Here is a 17,256-nt window from a genome sequence, read left to right on the forward strand (position 1 = left end):
CGCTCTACGTCCCCTTTTTTTGGTCCGTTCGTCGTCGAATGAGTGCGCTTCCTAATTCAGAAGAAGCCATCTATAAGTAAAAAAAAAAGTATTAAGTTGCAAAAAGAGTCGAGTAGCAAGGGGCAGAAACGAGTAAAGTGTATTTTACTCTCACGCGGTTAGAAAGCCTCTCCTGTGGATGGAAACTCAAGAATTGAAACTAAAAATCCGTGCGAGCAAAATCAATGTTTATCACTCTTTGTACTTCCCCGAAATTAAGTCGTTACCTTTCTCACATCTTCTTTTTGTTTGAAAACTCACAAATATGGGTCGGTCCCAAAAAACCCCTTTTACTCAGGACACATACTTGGAGTGCTGAGCCAGATATGCGATGTCCAGAGACGTGCGTGCTGGATTTTTGTGTTAGTGTACAGCGGGCTTGAGGCTATAAATAAGATGCTCGGCATCTTTTGTGCAACTTTTCTATTAGTTGGAGCAACTTCTTTTATCTTTAGACAGTATTTCAAATTATGACAAAGGAACAGGCATTTTTGGCGCTACAGACGATGTTCCTTTCGCTCAGTTTTCGTATGCTGTACATACATCTTATTCGATGGTTTAACATACAATACGCGCGGATATTTTGCGAGTTGCGTAGTATGTTCCGAGCCTCTCAGAGGTCAAGGTCACTCTGTGATCAGGATGGACTGAGAGTCATCGAAAATTTAGAGGTGAATACTTTTCTGCCTTATTTTGCTACTGATACAACGAAACTTTCACTTTCTTCTTATTTCTTCTCTACACATGATTAATGACCTTCCGGAATCCTTAGTCTCCAACGTTAGGCTGTTCGCGGACGACACCATTGCTGCCATTGTATAGCTGACTATTCTTGGTGATTCCTAAAAACGTGAGCTTGATAACCTACAAAAGCACACAAGAACTTTCGCTCACAAGGACTAGATCCTCCAGACACCTTAATTGTAATACGTTTAAAGTGCTCTTTTTCCTCGTACTTATACCATCAAATGTATTTTTCCCGAGGACGATTCTCGATTGGAATAAACTACCAGACTCTGTTGTGCTGGCCCCAAGTCCAGGAACATTCAAGAGGCGGTTGTGGGTATACCTCAATGATAGATAGGCGCTGATCAAATGTTCTATAATTATTAACCCTCACTTGCATTCATTTGACACTGTTTGGTTTTATTCTTGCACATTTATTTCATGTTTACACCTGCATTTCTTATGTCTTAAACTGCACGCGAACAAGAATCTGCTTATGAGGAGGTGAGAGCTTCACGGGAAGAAGAAAAAGAAGAAGAACATCTCTCGTTTGTGTGCTTTTATTTTCTGCTTAAATTACTGAAGTGTTCAACCAGTCAGTGTTGTCTCTGGGATGCAACTCTTGTAGTTCGAAATAAGAATGTTTGAAGTGCGGGTTCAAGACGAAATTGAGACAAGTAACCTGCCTCCTCTTTAGAGCGAGTCTAAGTGCGAAAGTTTTTCTTATGAAAATTAGTTTTTATTCAGTAGTACTAATTACCATCACAAGACGTTGCACTTAGACTCGCTTTGAAGAGGAGGCAGACATGAACATTGCCTCTTCCAGACACCTGAATAGTTTAGGTGGCTTCAAGGCATTCGAACCGGGGATTCGAACTCATGACCTGCACGATGTCGGTGTAATGCTCTACCAACTGAGCTATGAAGCCACTCAGGTGTCCAGAAGAGGCAATTGCTTATATTGCAGCTAAGTGCGACGATTACTTCTCTCAATTTCGTCCCTGTAGTTCATTACTATAGAGGGTTCATGTATGCAACAACACTTCAAGTGTTATTTCACTTAAATCTCTGCAACAGAGGCAAAAGGGGGAGGGGGGGGGGGGGGCAGTCAAGGGCACCCAAGGACAACCTCCTAGCTACGCCCTTGCTGCAACATTAGAAACCGCTGTTTTCTGTTTAAAAGTTATTCGACTCTCCTCCTCTCCAGTTCCAGTCATGTATATCTTTGCAACTTTTATTTCGAGTTTATGCTTAAGCCAGTTTTGGGTCGTGATTTCGGTTTTCGTTAAATATACAATATTTTCCTGTATTTTCACTATCGCGTGTAAGCATTGGCTGTAAACGCTCGTCAAAGACGATCTTTGTATTAAAGCTTCACTCTTGCATATTGCGAAGAAAAAGGCTATAGGATTTTTTGGACATGTAAAAAATAAATCACATTTACAAATTTGAATAAAAAATTCTAAAATATCCAAGATCTTTTTTAAATTCTGTTTCCGTTTTATACGAATTGTTAAGATGCAACTTCGGCAACCGTTTTAAGTTGTTGTGGAAGAAGATTCATTTGCCTCAAATGCATTTTGAATTGTCGCGCAATCTCGTTGAGGAAGAAAACTAAGTGACTTCAGTGGAGTCTCTTTACCCTTCGCTTAGTGGACAAGCTTATGAGGATGGCGACGCTGAACGGCATATTCATTCATTCTTTGGAGATTCATTCGTTTGTTCCAGGAATGAGAAAACGTGACCTGTAACGGGACAAACGTTCTTATTTCTTGCACAGTGTATATGTGTTGTCACGCCATTGGGGTAACGAGCAACCGCAGGATCATTGAAGGGCCGCCTGCAAGCTTGACACAACCTGTGGAAAGCAAAAAAGACGTCTCATTGAGTGTGATTTCCCTAATTACTTCAAAAACTTCCAAGAAACACTCAAGATAAGGGCCATGAAGTCCAAATTTTGCATAATCATTATTTGCAATTTCTCCTGGGACATGAAGAGGTGGTGGGGGGGGGGGGGGGGTAAGAAGAGGGAAAGAAGAGGTGTGTTATGGGACTTGTGAAAGTAGAGAATAACACATTTGGCGATTCTACTAATTTTGCTGTGCTTGGAGGTTGGTTTCAAAGCGTATTTCACCTGAAAAGCCTTCAAACGGAAGAGTTCCCAAGGCTGAATACAGTAGGATCCTTATGTTAAGGGCTAGCCTGCCATGCAGAGGCAGAGGTTTATGGGATGCTGGTATCACACAACTTTCTGCAATAAGGAAATACCGCAAACTCCTTAAAGCCGTTAGTCTTGAAGAATGAAAGAAAAAGTGAGACTGCAAGAAGTTCCTCCTTGCAGACTCCCTTTCATCTGGGAGTGCCAGCCATAACGAGCAAGCGCACGTGTTTGTCCCGCACTCGTCAGATTATTTGGGGGATTTTTTTAAGAAGTGTTGAACAAGCCTCACGTTACCTTTCTTCCGTCACCAAAAGACGAGCCTTGTGAGATATCATATACGAGGTTTTCAGCTGAAATAAAAGAATTCAGAAAGAGTATCGAAACGGTATGGAACCTGGAGAATGATAAAGTGAGCCAGGATAGGAATGGTGAAATATCTTTTTAATGCTCAAAAATTTGGGGCGAGTGGTATTTTCATGGGACAACATTGCATATTGTCCACGTCAGTGTGGTTCATGTAAGGGATGAGGCTAAGAGTTTCACGTTAGCAGAAAAGCTGCGAATGTATTGCGCTGCCACTGAACAATGAAAACTCTACCAGCGGGGTAGTAAAATGTAATTTGCAAATGTAATTTGTTTACCCGCGGAACACCTTAGTACCGCTCAGGAGCTCGTTTAACATGTGTCTTTGTTTTCCGGATCGAATTGGAATTTTGCAATGTTAAGCCACATTTGCCTTGCTTTGGTGCTGCATTCTGACTGGTGGAACGAAAAGGACGATATATTTGCAGGTAGAAATTCGTATGGTGATAAAGAGAACATGTTATATCCCGAATTCCTGTCAAAAAGAAAGGTAGTTTGAGAAACGGGGAGCAAAGTTTAGAAAAACAAGTCACCAGACCAACCTTCAGGTTTTCACCCAACGCTAAACCGCTTAAAATCTTTGAAGTGCGGCTCTTATGAAGGCTTAACCGCACTGAGCCACTCAGAAACTGAGAAATGAGACCAATTGACCATTCGTCAGGAATAAGCTTAACCACCTGATAAACAAAGATTAAAATCTTAAAATCAGTTTCTGAGTACACAATGATGGTTTAAAAGCATTTATTAGAAAATTTGTACAGAATCCAGGTGTGTTCAGTTGATTTAAAGGCTACGAAACAGAACAAAAGATGCAAAGATGATGATTTCTCACTAATTAAACCAGGTAAAAAGGTGAGAATAAGGTGGGCCGCAAAGATAAGCTAGCGATCAACGAAACTCTGCCATGCGACTTCACGAGAAAACGTAACAAATCATTTTATGTGCAGTAAGAATTCGCTACACTGATTACCTCGACTGTGTCAAAATCAGCCATGTGTGAATTGAGAAGAGCGACCGCTGGTCTGACAAACGGTTCGCGGTCTCTACAGGGAGAAAAGTAAACACGTTTGACTTCTGCAACAAAACTAACAAAACGAAAGAATTTCGGGGGAAGAAACAAATTCTTCAGCGTCAAAAAACAACGCAAAATCCGAAAAAGGATTATTTGCCATGACAATGCAAACAACAAACCCAAAGTTGCGTGCAATTTCCAAAAAAAAAAAAATTGCGGTTAACTAGTTTGTTTTGGAGAAATTCTTCAATGAAAATGCCATCAGAAAAAAAACCTTAGAGATCGATGGAAAAAAATTACTTCCAACATGCGTTCTAAGGAACAAATCGATTGCAGACGGTTTTTTTTTTCAGTTTACTTTTTTAGCTGTAGGAAAGGTGCTAACAATATTATTGTTGTGTAATTTCTGGTGTGAAATTTGCAGGAAACCTAACTATTTTCCAGTTATTCGTGTCTTCGATCGAATGGTAATAATGGCGCGAGAAAATCATTTAGGCTAAACTGTCATGTACGGTAGCTGTTATGCATCATTTTTGCATATAAAAGCGCTTGTCAAAAATACATTTTTCAAATCCCTTCCCAAAAAACGCTGAAGTGGTGAATCTCAAAAATCCGGATTTTGATTTGATCCCAAGTATCCTCCTCGAGTGTGGATACTTTGGATTCATGATCCGTTTTTGGATTCAAGAATCCGTTTTCGGATTTTCCCCAAAAAAAAGCAGCCTCAGTAAATTGTGTACAAGAAAATCTTCTCGTTATTCCACGTGACTTACCCATCGGGTTTAAGATACACCTCTAGCAAACTTTGAAAAAGTTTTGTTCGGGAGTTCCAGTCTTTGTCCTGTAACATAGCAAAGACGCCACCGTAACACATTGTGCATTTCACATTCTCGTCCACAGAGTTTGCTTTTCTTTTGGTCCGCACCACGAAGACGGACTCTGGCCTTTTCCAAGGCACGAAGTCCGCAAATCATGGACTTCCGGCTGGTCTATGCACGCTCAGAAATTTGAAACAACAGCGATTGTCAACGGTTACAAAAATGGACCTTCACTACGACTACGCATAAATTGGAAGTGACGAGAGTCCGTGTTCTTGGTGCTGACCAAACGAAAAGCGGACTCTGGGGACGAGATTGTGCATTTCAGTACTTAGGTGCGTGCGCACGCACCACTTGTCACAACCGCCTGCATACACAGCCTCACGTGTACGTTTGGAAAGAGAACAAGTTATATAAGGTTCTGATAAAGTGAAGAGCCAAACATATTCCTAAAAGAATCCTGTCTGAAATTACCCTCGAATGGAGCTCGCAAAATCTTTCAGCTTCTGCATAATCTCCCAGTTTGTAGACTAAAATCTTTAGAGCTTTACTGTACTGCTCCATCTGAAACACAAAGCACCAATTTGTGACGATAGGTCTACATAAGAAAACGTAATTTCAATAGAAAAGAGACATTAAATTAAATGAACGACAGAAGATACTCGGGAAAGTCATTGCGCCGTCACCCAAGACTTGTTTTCAAAACGAATCAAACGCGAAGTCTTCTTTCGAAAATTTTAATTTTCGAATTGTAACTTAAAAGTTATAATTAAAGGTTAAAGGGGCACGAGACTTCCAAACCCAAAGTAAGGCCAAAATTTCTATTGATAGTCAAGTGTACTGCTTCCTCCGGATAAATCAACTTATTACCACCACAACAACTGGCCTTCAGAACTGAAGAAGTTAAAGTGATCTCATTGAACCATTTGGAAAATACCTTTGAAAAAATACTGACCTTTCCATAAAGAATTGCTGCCTCAGCATCCAAATCCGAATCATCGTTAATTTTAGACAACAAAAATGTTACTCTATACAGCGACGACCATTCCAACATGTGACGCAGCTTGGCCCTAAAAACCCAAACAAACAAACAACGAAATTTTACAAAAAGCAAAGTGGCTGTTTGTTACACCAACAGAACGCAGCTCCCTCTTGAAAAAAGTAACAAACACCTAGCAGTTTTTTTATGTCACTATCACTTGAGTGAAAAGGGGGAAAGATCACCAGAGTAGGTAGCGTATCTCGTCAATGATCGATTTATCTCCAGTCCGCAGGACGGGGTCATCAAATGTAGTGGTAGAAGCGGCTTCCAGGTGAACAGGAGAAAGTAACATTCCGTCGCTGTGTTGTTCCCTTTTTAATCTTTTATTCGCGATTTTTTGATCATGTGACCCACTACCTTCCTTGCGACCGAGTTGCCCCTTGTTTGTTGTGAGAGCAAAGTAAATTATCAAAGTTCCTGTCAACAGAGTGTATCATTTATTGGGTCCTTGCAGTTTCCATGCATGTGGATTGTTAAATCAGTTACCGTTCCTCGCGTTTCCCCGCTATGGACTTTTTTTAGCTTTTGTTATTTAGTCGAGTGCCTGTAGAGGTATGTCTCAAGCTTTGTTTAGTGCGTATCTGTGGGCATTTTCTTAGGTTGCGCAAATTGTGGTAGTTTTGCCCGCTAGACTATTCGCCCGACGCCAGTTCGCCCGAACTGGAAACCCCTTTCGCCCAGACGCCCGAACTGATAAGGTGTTCGCCTGACTTCTTTAACCCTTTTAGCCCCGAGAGTGCCAAATGGCACTTATAGATTTTACTCTGTCTAACGCCAGACGATTTTACTCGTCAATGGGGAACCCCTCGGGGCTTAAAGGGTTAAGCTAACAGCGTGAAAAAAACTATGTCCCCGTTTAACCCTTTTAGCCCCGAGAGTGCCAAATGGCACTTATAGATTTTACTCTGTCTAACGCCAGACGATTTTACTCGTCAATGGGGAACCCCTCGGGGCTTAAAGGGTTAAGATGATAAAGAAAGCAATTGGCACATGCCTGTATTATGCACACTGACACGCAAAATAAACCGGTAGTTTGTTCTTTGTTATGTTATCAAACACCAGGAGCTCATGACTAGGAGCGAAAAATACCCTCATATTCCTGTCACGGCGTTTTTTCACAGACCGATTTATTTTTACATTGAATTTCCCGCGAAATACACTCCCGCAGGAGCACGATGACCAATCACAAGAAAGTGACTTGACATCATAGCGTCACCGAACCGGAACTGCCTTTGTTTTTTCACGGGAAAGGTAGTCTAAAAAGTAGCGTAAAATGCCGAGACATAGGGCTTAGTATCGGAGTTGTTCGCCCCTTGTATTGGGCTCCAGCAAACACAGATTATGTGCCATATTCTGATCGAAATACAGTTAGTTTAAATTCAGGCAAATATTACGGTGGTCTGTAAATGGTTATCGCTCAACTTTAAATTTTGTTTGCTCTAACCTCTGTTATTTCGTATGGGGCGTACGGACTTGGGCGAGCGGGCTCTAGTTTGGGCGAACGGGCCTCCGACGAATACGCTATCGGGCGAAACGACCAGCTTCCGGTTATCCGGCCTGCATTCGATAATTCACGTTGGAATAGGTCTCATAACTTTCACGCCCACAGTTCACGTGCATCAAGTTGTCACTTCAAACCTACCTCTGATTATTTATACTATCGATGGAACTAGATGGCTCTCTTCTCATTTTAAAGACTTGTTCAAGATAAAGGAGCGCCAGATGTGTGTGGTACTTCTCTTTCTGATAAAAGCAAACAGAAAACAAGAGATTTGTGGGGGTAAGAAATTCACAGCAGAGGCGAAGTGCATCCTCAAAAACATTGCTGTCGCTGGTTCAATATTACACAGGTTCAAAATTGGCTTTTGCATTTCCCAGAATTTACCGCCTTTCTTCAAAACATTTCCACGCCGTCGGTTGTATTAATAGGGAGCTTACGAAACGAGGACGACGACGGCTACGAGGACTTTATTTAAAAATACAAGTTCGCGTTATTCATATCACTAAGAAACTACTTCGTGTAGTTTCGCGTTCAAAATGTGTAGTAACTGTCGAGGAATTTAACTGGTATGAGTGAGTTGGAAGCGTAGAGAGAGAACTGAAAATTCATCGTCATGTGCTAACGTCCTCCACAGAACCTTGAATTTGGTCATTTCACGTCGTCATTTAAGGCCGGGACACACTAGGCGATAAGTCGCTGCGACACGTCGCAGGGACAAGTCGCCGCAACAAATCGCCTTGTGTGACACGGTTAATTTTATGAAAATCATTGTCGCTGCGGCAGAATTTTGTCGCCGCGATCATTTATCGCAGCGACAAACTTAGCGACAGCAGCGTTGTCGCATCGTGTGTACACTTCCGGCAACAAGTCACTGCGACAAAATATAAATGAACCAATGAGAGAGCGTCATATGGTCAGCCATATTGAATTAGAAAACTAGTTTACATTCCCCCTCATACGAGATCACTGCGTGTGCTCCGAACAGGCGTCGTGTCGCAGCGACGTGTTTTGCAAGTAGTACACATGGAGCAACTTGTCGCAGAGACATGTCGCTGCGACTTGTCGCCTAGTGTGTCCCGGCCTTTCGGAGATGACGGCAAAGAAATGTACACAAATGTAAAAGGCACGTGCAGAGCGTGCAGAGCCATTGTTTTTGCTGATTAAACCTATTGTTTTGTAGCGTCGTCGTTGCCGTCGGCGTCGTCGTTTCGTAAGCTCCATATTGCCACAATGTGCCGCCGTAATCCAAATTCTCAATAGAATTTGTTCGAATGCGCACCACGGATTTGTTATCTCCTGAGTGACTTTGTGCAGTTTGTTTGGATGTCATGTTAATGCAACAGGGTTTTCGATAGCTTTTCAAAAGTACTGGATCTGATAATGAAAGTACCGGACGAAGGTTCTTTTCGGTTGTAAAAAGGCCCGTTCAAACGGTCATGATAGTTGATGATAGTTGATGATAGTTTCAACTATCACGCACGTTTGAACACGAACTATCATTCACTATCATCAACTATCATCAACTATCATGCAGTTTGGACATGTTCAAATTCGACATGATAGTTCATGATAGTTTTTTCCGTTTGACCGAGCGGATGATAGTGCATGATAGTTTTTCGGTCAGCGGGGGTAACCAAGGCGGGCTCAATGCAATATGGCTACCGCAAGTTTGCCATCGTCCTGTGAGGAACAACAAAACAATAATTGGACGAATATTCGGACGACAGTGACGCTGAAAGCGAGAAAGTGAAAAAAGCTAAAAAAGCTAAAAAACCAGACAACGAGAAGTGGAGTAGTAGTTTGATATGCAACCTAATAGATGAGTACGAGGCACGGCCATGTTTGGGGAACATTTTTTGCGATGACTACCACAATCGGGATGTAACTGGAAAAGCGAAGAAAGAACTGGCAATAGCTGCTCTTCTCGGCTGATACACAGCCATTTTCGTCACGAAATTCAAATCCCCGCCATATTTGTTTACAATTGCGCGCGGTAGGAGACTAGGTACCAGTTAGCTACGCCAGCACATTGCGCGATTTCGTCAACTATCATGAACTATCATGGACCGTTTGATCGCAAACATGATAATCAATAATAGTGAATGATAGTTGAAACTATCATCAACTATCATCAACTATCATGACCGTTTGAACGGGGCTTAAGGCTGATTGCATGGAAGTGCATTGGGACTCAGAAATGCTGTGTACATTCTTGAGATTGGAGTATAAAAAAGAAAACTAAACTATCGCGTGAATAAAACGCCATCGGCTCGATTATTCCGTTTAGTAAGCAAAATAAGGCGATGTGACTTCTTGTTAGTTTGAGGCATTTATTTGCACGATTGTCTTGTCTTACTTCAGCCCATTACTTCCTGAGAAATTTAAGTCCAAAAAGGAAATAAAAAAGAAGCCAACCAATCTCAAAATTTATCAGTAGTGTCAAAGTACCGGACGTGAAATGGTAAACAACCGGACGAAACGGTTTGTTGGAAAAGACGGGGCGCGGGGTGCCGGGGTCTGCGGAAAACAAGGGGTCCCGGGGTTTATTAAAATCACGGGGTGACGGGGCCTGTGGAAAATACGGGTTGCCTGGGTCTGTGGAAAACACGGGGTGATGGTTGCAGGTACAAAACACAACCCTAAACATTCATTAAAGCTAACGTTAGGCCTAAGATTTTACCACCAAACCGGGCGAAACGTCCGGCCTCAAACGAAAACCCTGACGCAAGGGTTATCAATTGAGAGGAGCAGACACGGTCAGTTTTGCGTTTGAGCGCTTGCTCGCTTTCTGAAATATAACAACGTGAAAGTTAAAGGCATTTTTAAATGAAAACAACGCTGAAGGTTGACAGTGAAACCCAAAGAGAGGCAAAGGGATTACATTTTGGTTCAAAACCTTTCTGTTCCTTTCTTCTAGAAAGCGCTTGCGTCTGGATGAAAGTAAAATATTATGGTGACATAAACGCATTTCTAGGTCATTGAAAGACAGACTATACCTTAAATTTTCTGCTATACACAAGATGCTCGAGGTAAAGCCGTAATGACACAGGAAATCTCTGAAGGTATTCCACTATCAAGTCAGGTTTCATTTTTTCATCGTTACAAAGCTCATCTGGTCGGTTTGTGAAAACCTGAGAAAGAAATGAAATGAATTTATTTTAAAATATTGCAAGCTTGATGATGATGATGATGATGATGATGATGATAATAACGATGACAATAAAATTCATTAAAATGGAGAGATTTTCTTCCGATTGCAAGTTTGGATACTCTACCAATGAGCTATAACTGACACGTTGGAGCTCCAGTAGATCGAGTGACAATATTATATCATTGTCCACACAAGTGAAATTGTTGAAATGGTCCATTCTCGCTACATTAATGATGAAATGATATATGAAATTGATCATACATGAACTGTAGATATGAAATCAAGTGAAGCTATGATCCTCGCAGTTATGAACGCAATTTTTGCAATTGCGCAAAGAAGCCTGTAAAATTCAGGACTCCAACGGGGTTTGAACCCGTGACCTCGCGATACCGGTGCGACGCTCTAACCAACTGAGCTATGAAGCCACTGACGTTGGGAACTGGTCATTTGTGGGTTCTAATGTTCCCATGAGGAATGAATCAACGATTAAATGATATATGAAATGGATCATATATGAACTGCGGATATGAAATCAAGTGAAGCTAACTATGATCCTCGTAGTTACGAACGCAATTTTTGCAAAATTCATATATCATTTTATCGTTGATTCATTCCTCACGGGAACATTGGAACCCACAAATGACCAGCTCCCAACGTCAGTGGCTTCACAGCTCAGTTGGTTAGAGCGTCGCACCGGTATTGCGAGGTCACGGGTTCAAACCCCGTTGAAGTCCTGAATTTTTCAGGCTTCTTTACGCAATTGCAAAAATTGCGTTCATAACTTCGAGGATCATAGCTTCACTTTATCTCGCTATATTGTTATAAAGGAGATGACAAAAGTTAACCCCGGTTAATAAAATAGAGAGAGATGAAGCCTTCATGTCGATTCTTCAACAATTTTCATTCAACAGTCACATTTGTTTACCTTGACTGCAATATCTTGATTTTTCTCCATAAGCCAAGGTACTTGATTCCAAATAAGTTCAGGATCCTGTAAACTTTAAAAAAGCGCAAAAGAAGCTGTTTTGGGTTTTGATAACACTAATGCACGGTTATTAACAAGCAACTTTTTAGGGAATATGACCGTTTAGTGTTTGCAATAAGCTTCTGCAAAACGTTTTAGCAAAGCTTTTTTGCAAGAGGCAATTATCCATGATAATTTTAGTCAGTCAATAACGGTTTACAGAGCAGATAAACACTGGCAAAGAACATGTCACACGATGAGTTTAAAACTCGTTATCTTATCACGTGAAAACCATGAAAATGGCAAAATCATCGGTTGGAAATAACAATTCAGAAATCTTGCAAGCCTTACTTTGAAAGAAACTTAACAACATATTCCATTCCAAGAAAGTTCAAATCCCGTATTTCTCCTTGAATAATCCTGAAAAGTCAATGAAATTAAAACAATGGCATTACACTCGACGCTGTACATATTTTTCTAAAACGTGCTAGCATACATAGGGAAGCAAGAAAAGTGCAGAGATGAGACCATTTGCATCCCACCCACCAATGAGGCCAAGGTTTGATTCCAAGACTTAATTGACCACTCCCCAGTGATAGGGGCTTTTCAGGGCCAATGAAACAGAGTCAACGAAACGACAGAACACAACGACAACAATAACTGTTAAGAATCCCAACTGGCAGGAGGCAAACCAGTTGGCAATTTACAAGTAAAGCAGAGAAACAAATTCAACGAGTGGTCAGAACCAGTCTTGACCAGGGAACTCCGGATCCCAAGGCAAGCGTCAGGGCGCACCCAACGAGAATATAGTTCAAAACCACTTAAAATGTTGAACGTATTTTGGTATTTAGTGGTAGTTATAGGCATATTTTTATCCCCTAAAAATTTTTCATCTGTTCAAATTTCCTAGCTGAAAGTCTAGTGATCCGAGAATTATAGGGATTAAAACTTACCTTTCCGAAAATTTCAGCCAGAAAAAAAGGCTCCCGTAAATTCTAGGTGACCCTTTTAGGGTAAAAAACCCTTTTAAAATGGGCAATCATACTTTTTGTAGATGTTCGAGAATCCTAGGACAGGCATGCAGGCAAGAAATTTTACAACAAATGTTCCGAAGATTCTAGATCTCAAATCGTCTTCCGAACAGATATTTGCCGAAAATTGACGTTGGGTGCCCCTGAAGCGTCCCAACAACCGGACCGCACTGCCTCCCCAAGTTGGCCGAAATGTGGGTTGAGTTTGTTGGTTCTCTACTCTGCTCAGAGAGATGTTTCTTCGGGTACTCTGGTTTACCCCTCTCCTCAAACACCAACTTATGACTTGATAGAGTTGATTTCATAAGTGTCCCCAAAAAGACACTCAACAGTTAAATAAAGTTCATTATACATTAATTTTCTTCTAAGCCAATTAAGATTTTATTACAATCGATGATAGACATAAGATGAGCAAGAGACCTTCATGGGTATACTGCCATTTTGGTTGCCTGTTAACCTCGTGAATAGTGCTTAGTAAAGTTCTAGAAGGGTTAACTTCTCTCCAGAATACAGATACAGCTTAAAACATTTTGGAAGGGGACAGACTGCGGAAAGCCCACTCAATATTCCTTGTCATTAGCAAATAACAATGACAGATAGAGAAATAGGTTTGGATCAAAGAATCTTGAAGCCAAGATTGCCGGGCACTCAGCAATGTACTACTAAACATTACTTTATACAATGGGAACTTAGAAGCAAACCTTTTCCAAACAGCTATTGCCTGAGTCAGTTGATTGTGATAACAATAAAACAGGGCCAATGAATGGTGTCTCTGCAACAATAAAACATCTCAAAATGGCCTTTGTCCTTACCAATCTCCTAGTAATCACAAATTATTGCAATCGGCCTTAAGCTTAGTCTTGTTTTATCTCTTACTAAATAACTGAAGCTCAATGGAATAATAACAATAATAATAATCATCATCATCATCATCATCACTTTATTTAAGTCTCAAGATTATTTAGCCGAGCACGGGTGCTCTACTAAATATTGGGAAGACTACAAATCAACTGAAATCAGAACAAGTCAAATCAAATGTTGGTTTTTGAGGGGAGGGGAAACTGGAGCACCCGGGGAAAAACCTTTCAAAGCAGAGTAGAGAACCAAAAAACTCAACCCGCATATGGTGTAGAATCCGGGAATTGATCCTGGGCCACATTGGTGGAAGGTGAGTGCTCTCACCAAAGAGTCGCTCGGTACACAAAGAAAATAAAAAACAAAGCTACGTGGCAAGCCATAATAACATGTTTATACACAACCATCATTTGAGGAGTGGTGCAACCCAAACTCACTCAAAAGAGAGGCAATAACTGCACCATTTCCTAAATAATGGGGAAGTCAATCTGAAAATAAAAAGCCTTTCCTTCCCCCACAGTCTCTGATGAAAATTTTTGAAGCTAAAGCAAACAAGTATTCTACATTAGCTTGTTTTCCATTGAAACATAATTAATTTTACAAATTGCATAATTATACTAACTGGACTGATGACAATTTCTATAGCATGTGGCCACTCTTATGGAATCCTTTATAATTAATTTGTTTGCCTTTTTTTTGGAGGAGGGTATTGATTTACTGTAATGGCCAATAATTCTAGATGAAACCCTAATTTTCATTTGATTCTTTCTGTTTACTTACCTCATATTTCTGGAGCCATGTGATAGTATCTTGAAATGTACAAGAATTTTCATTTGACACAAAATCTTGAAGTGATGGAGAATTCATTTCAGAGTACAATTTTACAAGTGCAGTATCAACCTCCTGTAAAAGGCAAAAACCAGCCGCAAAATAGTGATAATCGTTTTGAAATTGTCAATGAAATGATCATGGAATCATGGTGATGGGCTCAGGTCAAACATCAAGCCCCAGGTGACAAAAGGCCAGATAACTTTATCAAGTGGATACATTAGAATAATATTATTGGTCAGTTTCAATATCTGCAAAGATTTTAGTATATATATGTTATTTGCCAGTTGGGAGGTCCGTATAGCAAAAAACTGTTACAGAGGTCTTGAAAATGCTCCCCAAGGCCACAGGCCAAGGGCAGCTTTTTCAAGACCGAGGTCACAGTTTTTCGCTATATGGACGAACCGTTAGCTGGTAAACGATTTTTTTTTTCTCTCCCTTCCTCTCTCAACCCTAACCCTAACCTCACACCATGCTTGATGCAAATGCAGAGAAAAAATAATTGCCCTTAATTAACTGTGAATATGCAGGTCTAGTCAAAAAGTGTGTAAGAAAATCTTCGCGATCATTTAACATGAAGTATTTGTTATGCTCTGGATAGTGACTTATCAACCACTGGATAAAGTTATCCACCCTTTGAACAACCAGGGGCCAGACCTACAAAATGCACAGACACAGGGGTTATTTATCCACAAAAGGAAAAAGTTTCTCTCTCTGTTTGCATTAGCAAACTTGAAACAAGGTGAAGGTAGATATTTTCAAGCTTATTAACTCTGAAATATTTGATACGGTTTATTTGACAAAATGAGGTAGCTGAGAAGGTGGCAGCCACCATGTTTATAACTTGCCTAAAGCACCTGGATTTTCAGTTCAAGGTTAAAGTTTCCAATGTGCTCAATAAACAATAATATTATAATAATTATGTCCAAAAAACACAGATGACTACATACACACCCAATATTAAAGATCATCACCTGTCTCACTAAGTCTAAGCATAAATTATCTTTTAATAATAACTACGTTGGTGCTGGCATTTAAGGGTTATCATAACTGTTTATGTTAGGTGTGGGGGATAGTTTGTGACAATAATTATATTATTATCAACTGTAATTTGTAAGAAGTGGGAGGCAACATTTCACAAGACTTAATATCAAAATCTATTTGGATGGACATATGGATGATGCTAAGATCTTCGTAGTAGCAACTGCAAAGTGTTAAATTAAAGAGTTTGGCTGGTAATGACACGATCAGTTGCCTTCAAACAACAACATATCTTATAATCAAGGGTATGTAAAAATAAATAAAATACCTAAATGTACAATAACACCGTTATGCATTATTGTTAACAAACCTCTCTGTAGTCCATGTCATCTGCCTTATCTCTTGTTTCCTCCTGCAGCAGAGAAATTGAAGCAGATTCACTTCGTATTCCATTCATTCGGTTAATATCTGACACATACAGACTTTAAACAAGGTCAGCTGTACTTACAAGGTAATGCATCAGAAAAGTCTCAGTTTCTGCCAAAAACTGCTTGCTGCCTTTCACTAAAATAACAAAATGTACTTATTGACTGAGTGGGAGGGCCGGACAGGAAAATATTTGGCACAAGGTCAAGGTGTACAGACCGAGCACAGCTGCAATGTTTGTGCACCATGACTCAGGGCTAAATACTTTTCTGTCCGGATCCGGCCCTAACTAAACTCAGTCAATAAGCATATAATCGTATGGGCTCTTACAATATACATGAGCACTCAGAATATGATGTTTGGACAAAATAAGTAAGAAAAATCTGCACAGAAAATTTATCTAATATGTTGTTTGCATTTGCTTTTCTGGCTGTGAATAATTAACTTGGACATTTAAAAGCAATGAAATCCTCTAAAATCACATATTGCACAGAGTAGTACATGTTCCTAGTAGGGCTGTACAGCTCTTTCCGGCCCTGCTCGCGCTAATGCATACAGCCCTCAAACGGGCATTTTCCTAACAGTTTTTCAATGAAAGTGTGTGTGAGGTCATGCGGGCCATATGATGATACCTTTTATAAATTAAGGTTTTTTTTACACATGCAATTTGAAATATCATATACCACATCACACTGCTGTAACAACTAACAAGACTACCTGATCACAGAAAGTACAGGTTTTTTCAACACAGTCTTACCAAGGCTACTTAGTTCAACCAGTTCCCTTGACGGCAAGTATTTCCAGTTGGATGAGAGAAGCCGTGGAAACAAAATTATAAGCTGGGAATACATAAAAAAATTACATGAAAAATTATCATGTTTTATCAATGATATAAAACTTATTGGAATAATAATATTTTATTATATTATATAGATATTGATGAAATACCAGGATTTCTCCTTTTACTAAAAAATCATATCTTCACCGTGCGCAGTGCAGTACTCGAAGATAAAATTCGTATCCCCGCGCGGCCATGTAATATCCTCTATTTACGTAAATTACAACAGGCTGTGGTCACTACATGTACATGATTTCCTTTACCTCTCTTGGATCCAGTCCTCCCTCTCTCAATAGACTTGCAGCCTCTGTAAAGTAACCCTCTGCCAAATAAATTAATCCAGCTTTTTGTTGTGTGGTGCTAAGGAGCTAACAGAAAACTAGATAAAATTAGCAGTTTACCGATATTATATAATAATGTGGGTTCAAAAAAGCCTCTACTTTCTTGTAAACAGCACAAAATATAAAGACTGAAATGACATTTTTTCAAACGGTGACTTGGGGTGCTCCTCCAACCTATC

The 17,256-nt window shown here is 40.2% G+C and overlaps 1 protein-coding gene across 5 annotated transcripts in view; it reads right to left on the reverse strand.

Moving 5' to 3' along the window:
• Positions 1-1,985: 1,985 nt before the first annotated feature.
• LOC138006861 (transforming growth factor-beta receptor-associated protein 1-like) overlaps positions 1,986-17,256 on the reverse strand; it is a 30,565-nt gene continuing 15,294 nt past the window's right edge. For 3 of the 5 annotated variants that reach the window (XM_068853475.1, XM_068853487.1, XM_068853495.1), the window contains 17 exons: positions 17,000-17,104; positions 16,656-16,737; positions 15,981-16,036; positions 15,843-15,884; positions 14,444-14,566; positions 13,510-13,580; positions 12,129-12,197; positions 11,739-11,811; positions 10,659-10,793; positions 7,804-7,904; positions 6,075-6,189; positions 5,594-5,683; positions 5,075-5,142; positions 4,260-4,332; positions 3,832-3,966; positions 3,221-3,276; positions 2,317-2,623 (listed from right to left, as the gene is read on the reverse strand). In XM_068853475.1, coding sequence (XP_068709576.1) covers positions 2,458-2,623; positions 3,221-3,276; positions 3,832-3,966; positions 4,260-4,332; positions 5,075-5,142; positions 5,594-5,683; positions 6,075-6,189; positions 7,804-7,904; positions 10,659-10,793; positions 11,739-11,811; positions 12,129-12,197; positions 13,510-13,580; positions 14,444-14,566; positions 15,843-15,884; positions 15,981-16,036; positions 16,656-16,737; positions 17,000-17,104 — 1,560 coding nt within the window. In that variant the 3' untranslated portion in view covers positions 2,317-2,457. Of the gene's footprint in view, positions 2,624-3,220; positions 3,277-3,831; positions 3,967-4,259; positions 4,333-5,074; positions 5,143-5,593; positions 5,684-6,074; positions 6,190-7,803; positions 7,905-10,658; positions 10,794-11,738; positions 11,812-12,128; positions 12,198-13,509; positions 13,581-14,443; positions 14,567-15,842; positions 15,885-15,980; positions 16,037-16,655; positions 16,738-16,999; positions 17,105-17,256 lie in introns of all 5 variants that reach the window. The other 2 variants (XM_068853482.1, XM_068853470.1) reach the window with 1 other exon arrangement.

The sequence above is a fragment of the Montipora foliosa genome, chromosome 1 (assembly GCF_036669935.1).
Source record: "Montipora foliosa isolate CH-2021 chromosome 1, ASM3666993v2, whole genome shotgun sequence".
NCBI classification, from domain to species: Eukaryota; Metazoa; Cnidaria; class Anthozoa; order Scleractinia; family Acroporidae; genus Montipora; species Montipora foliosa.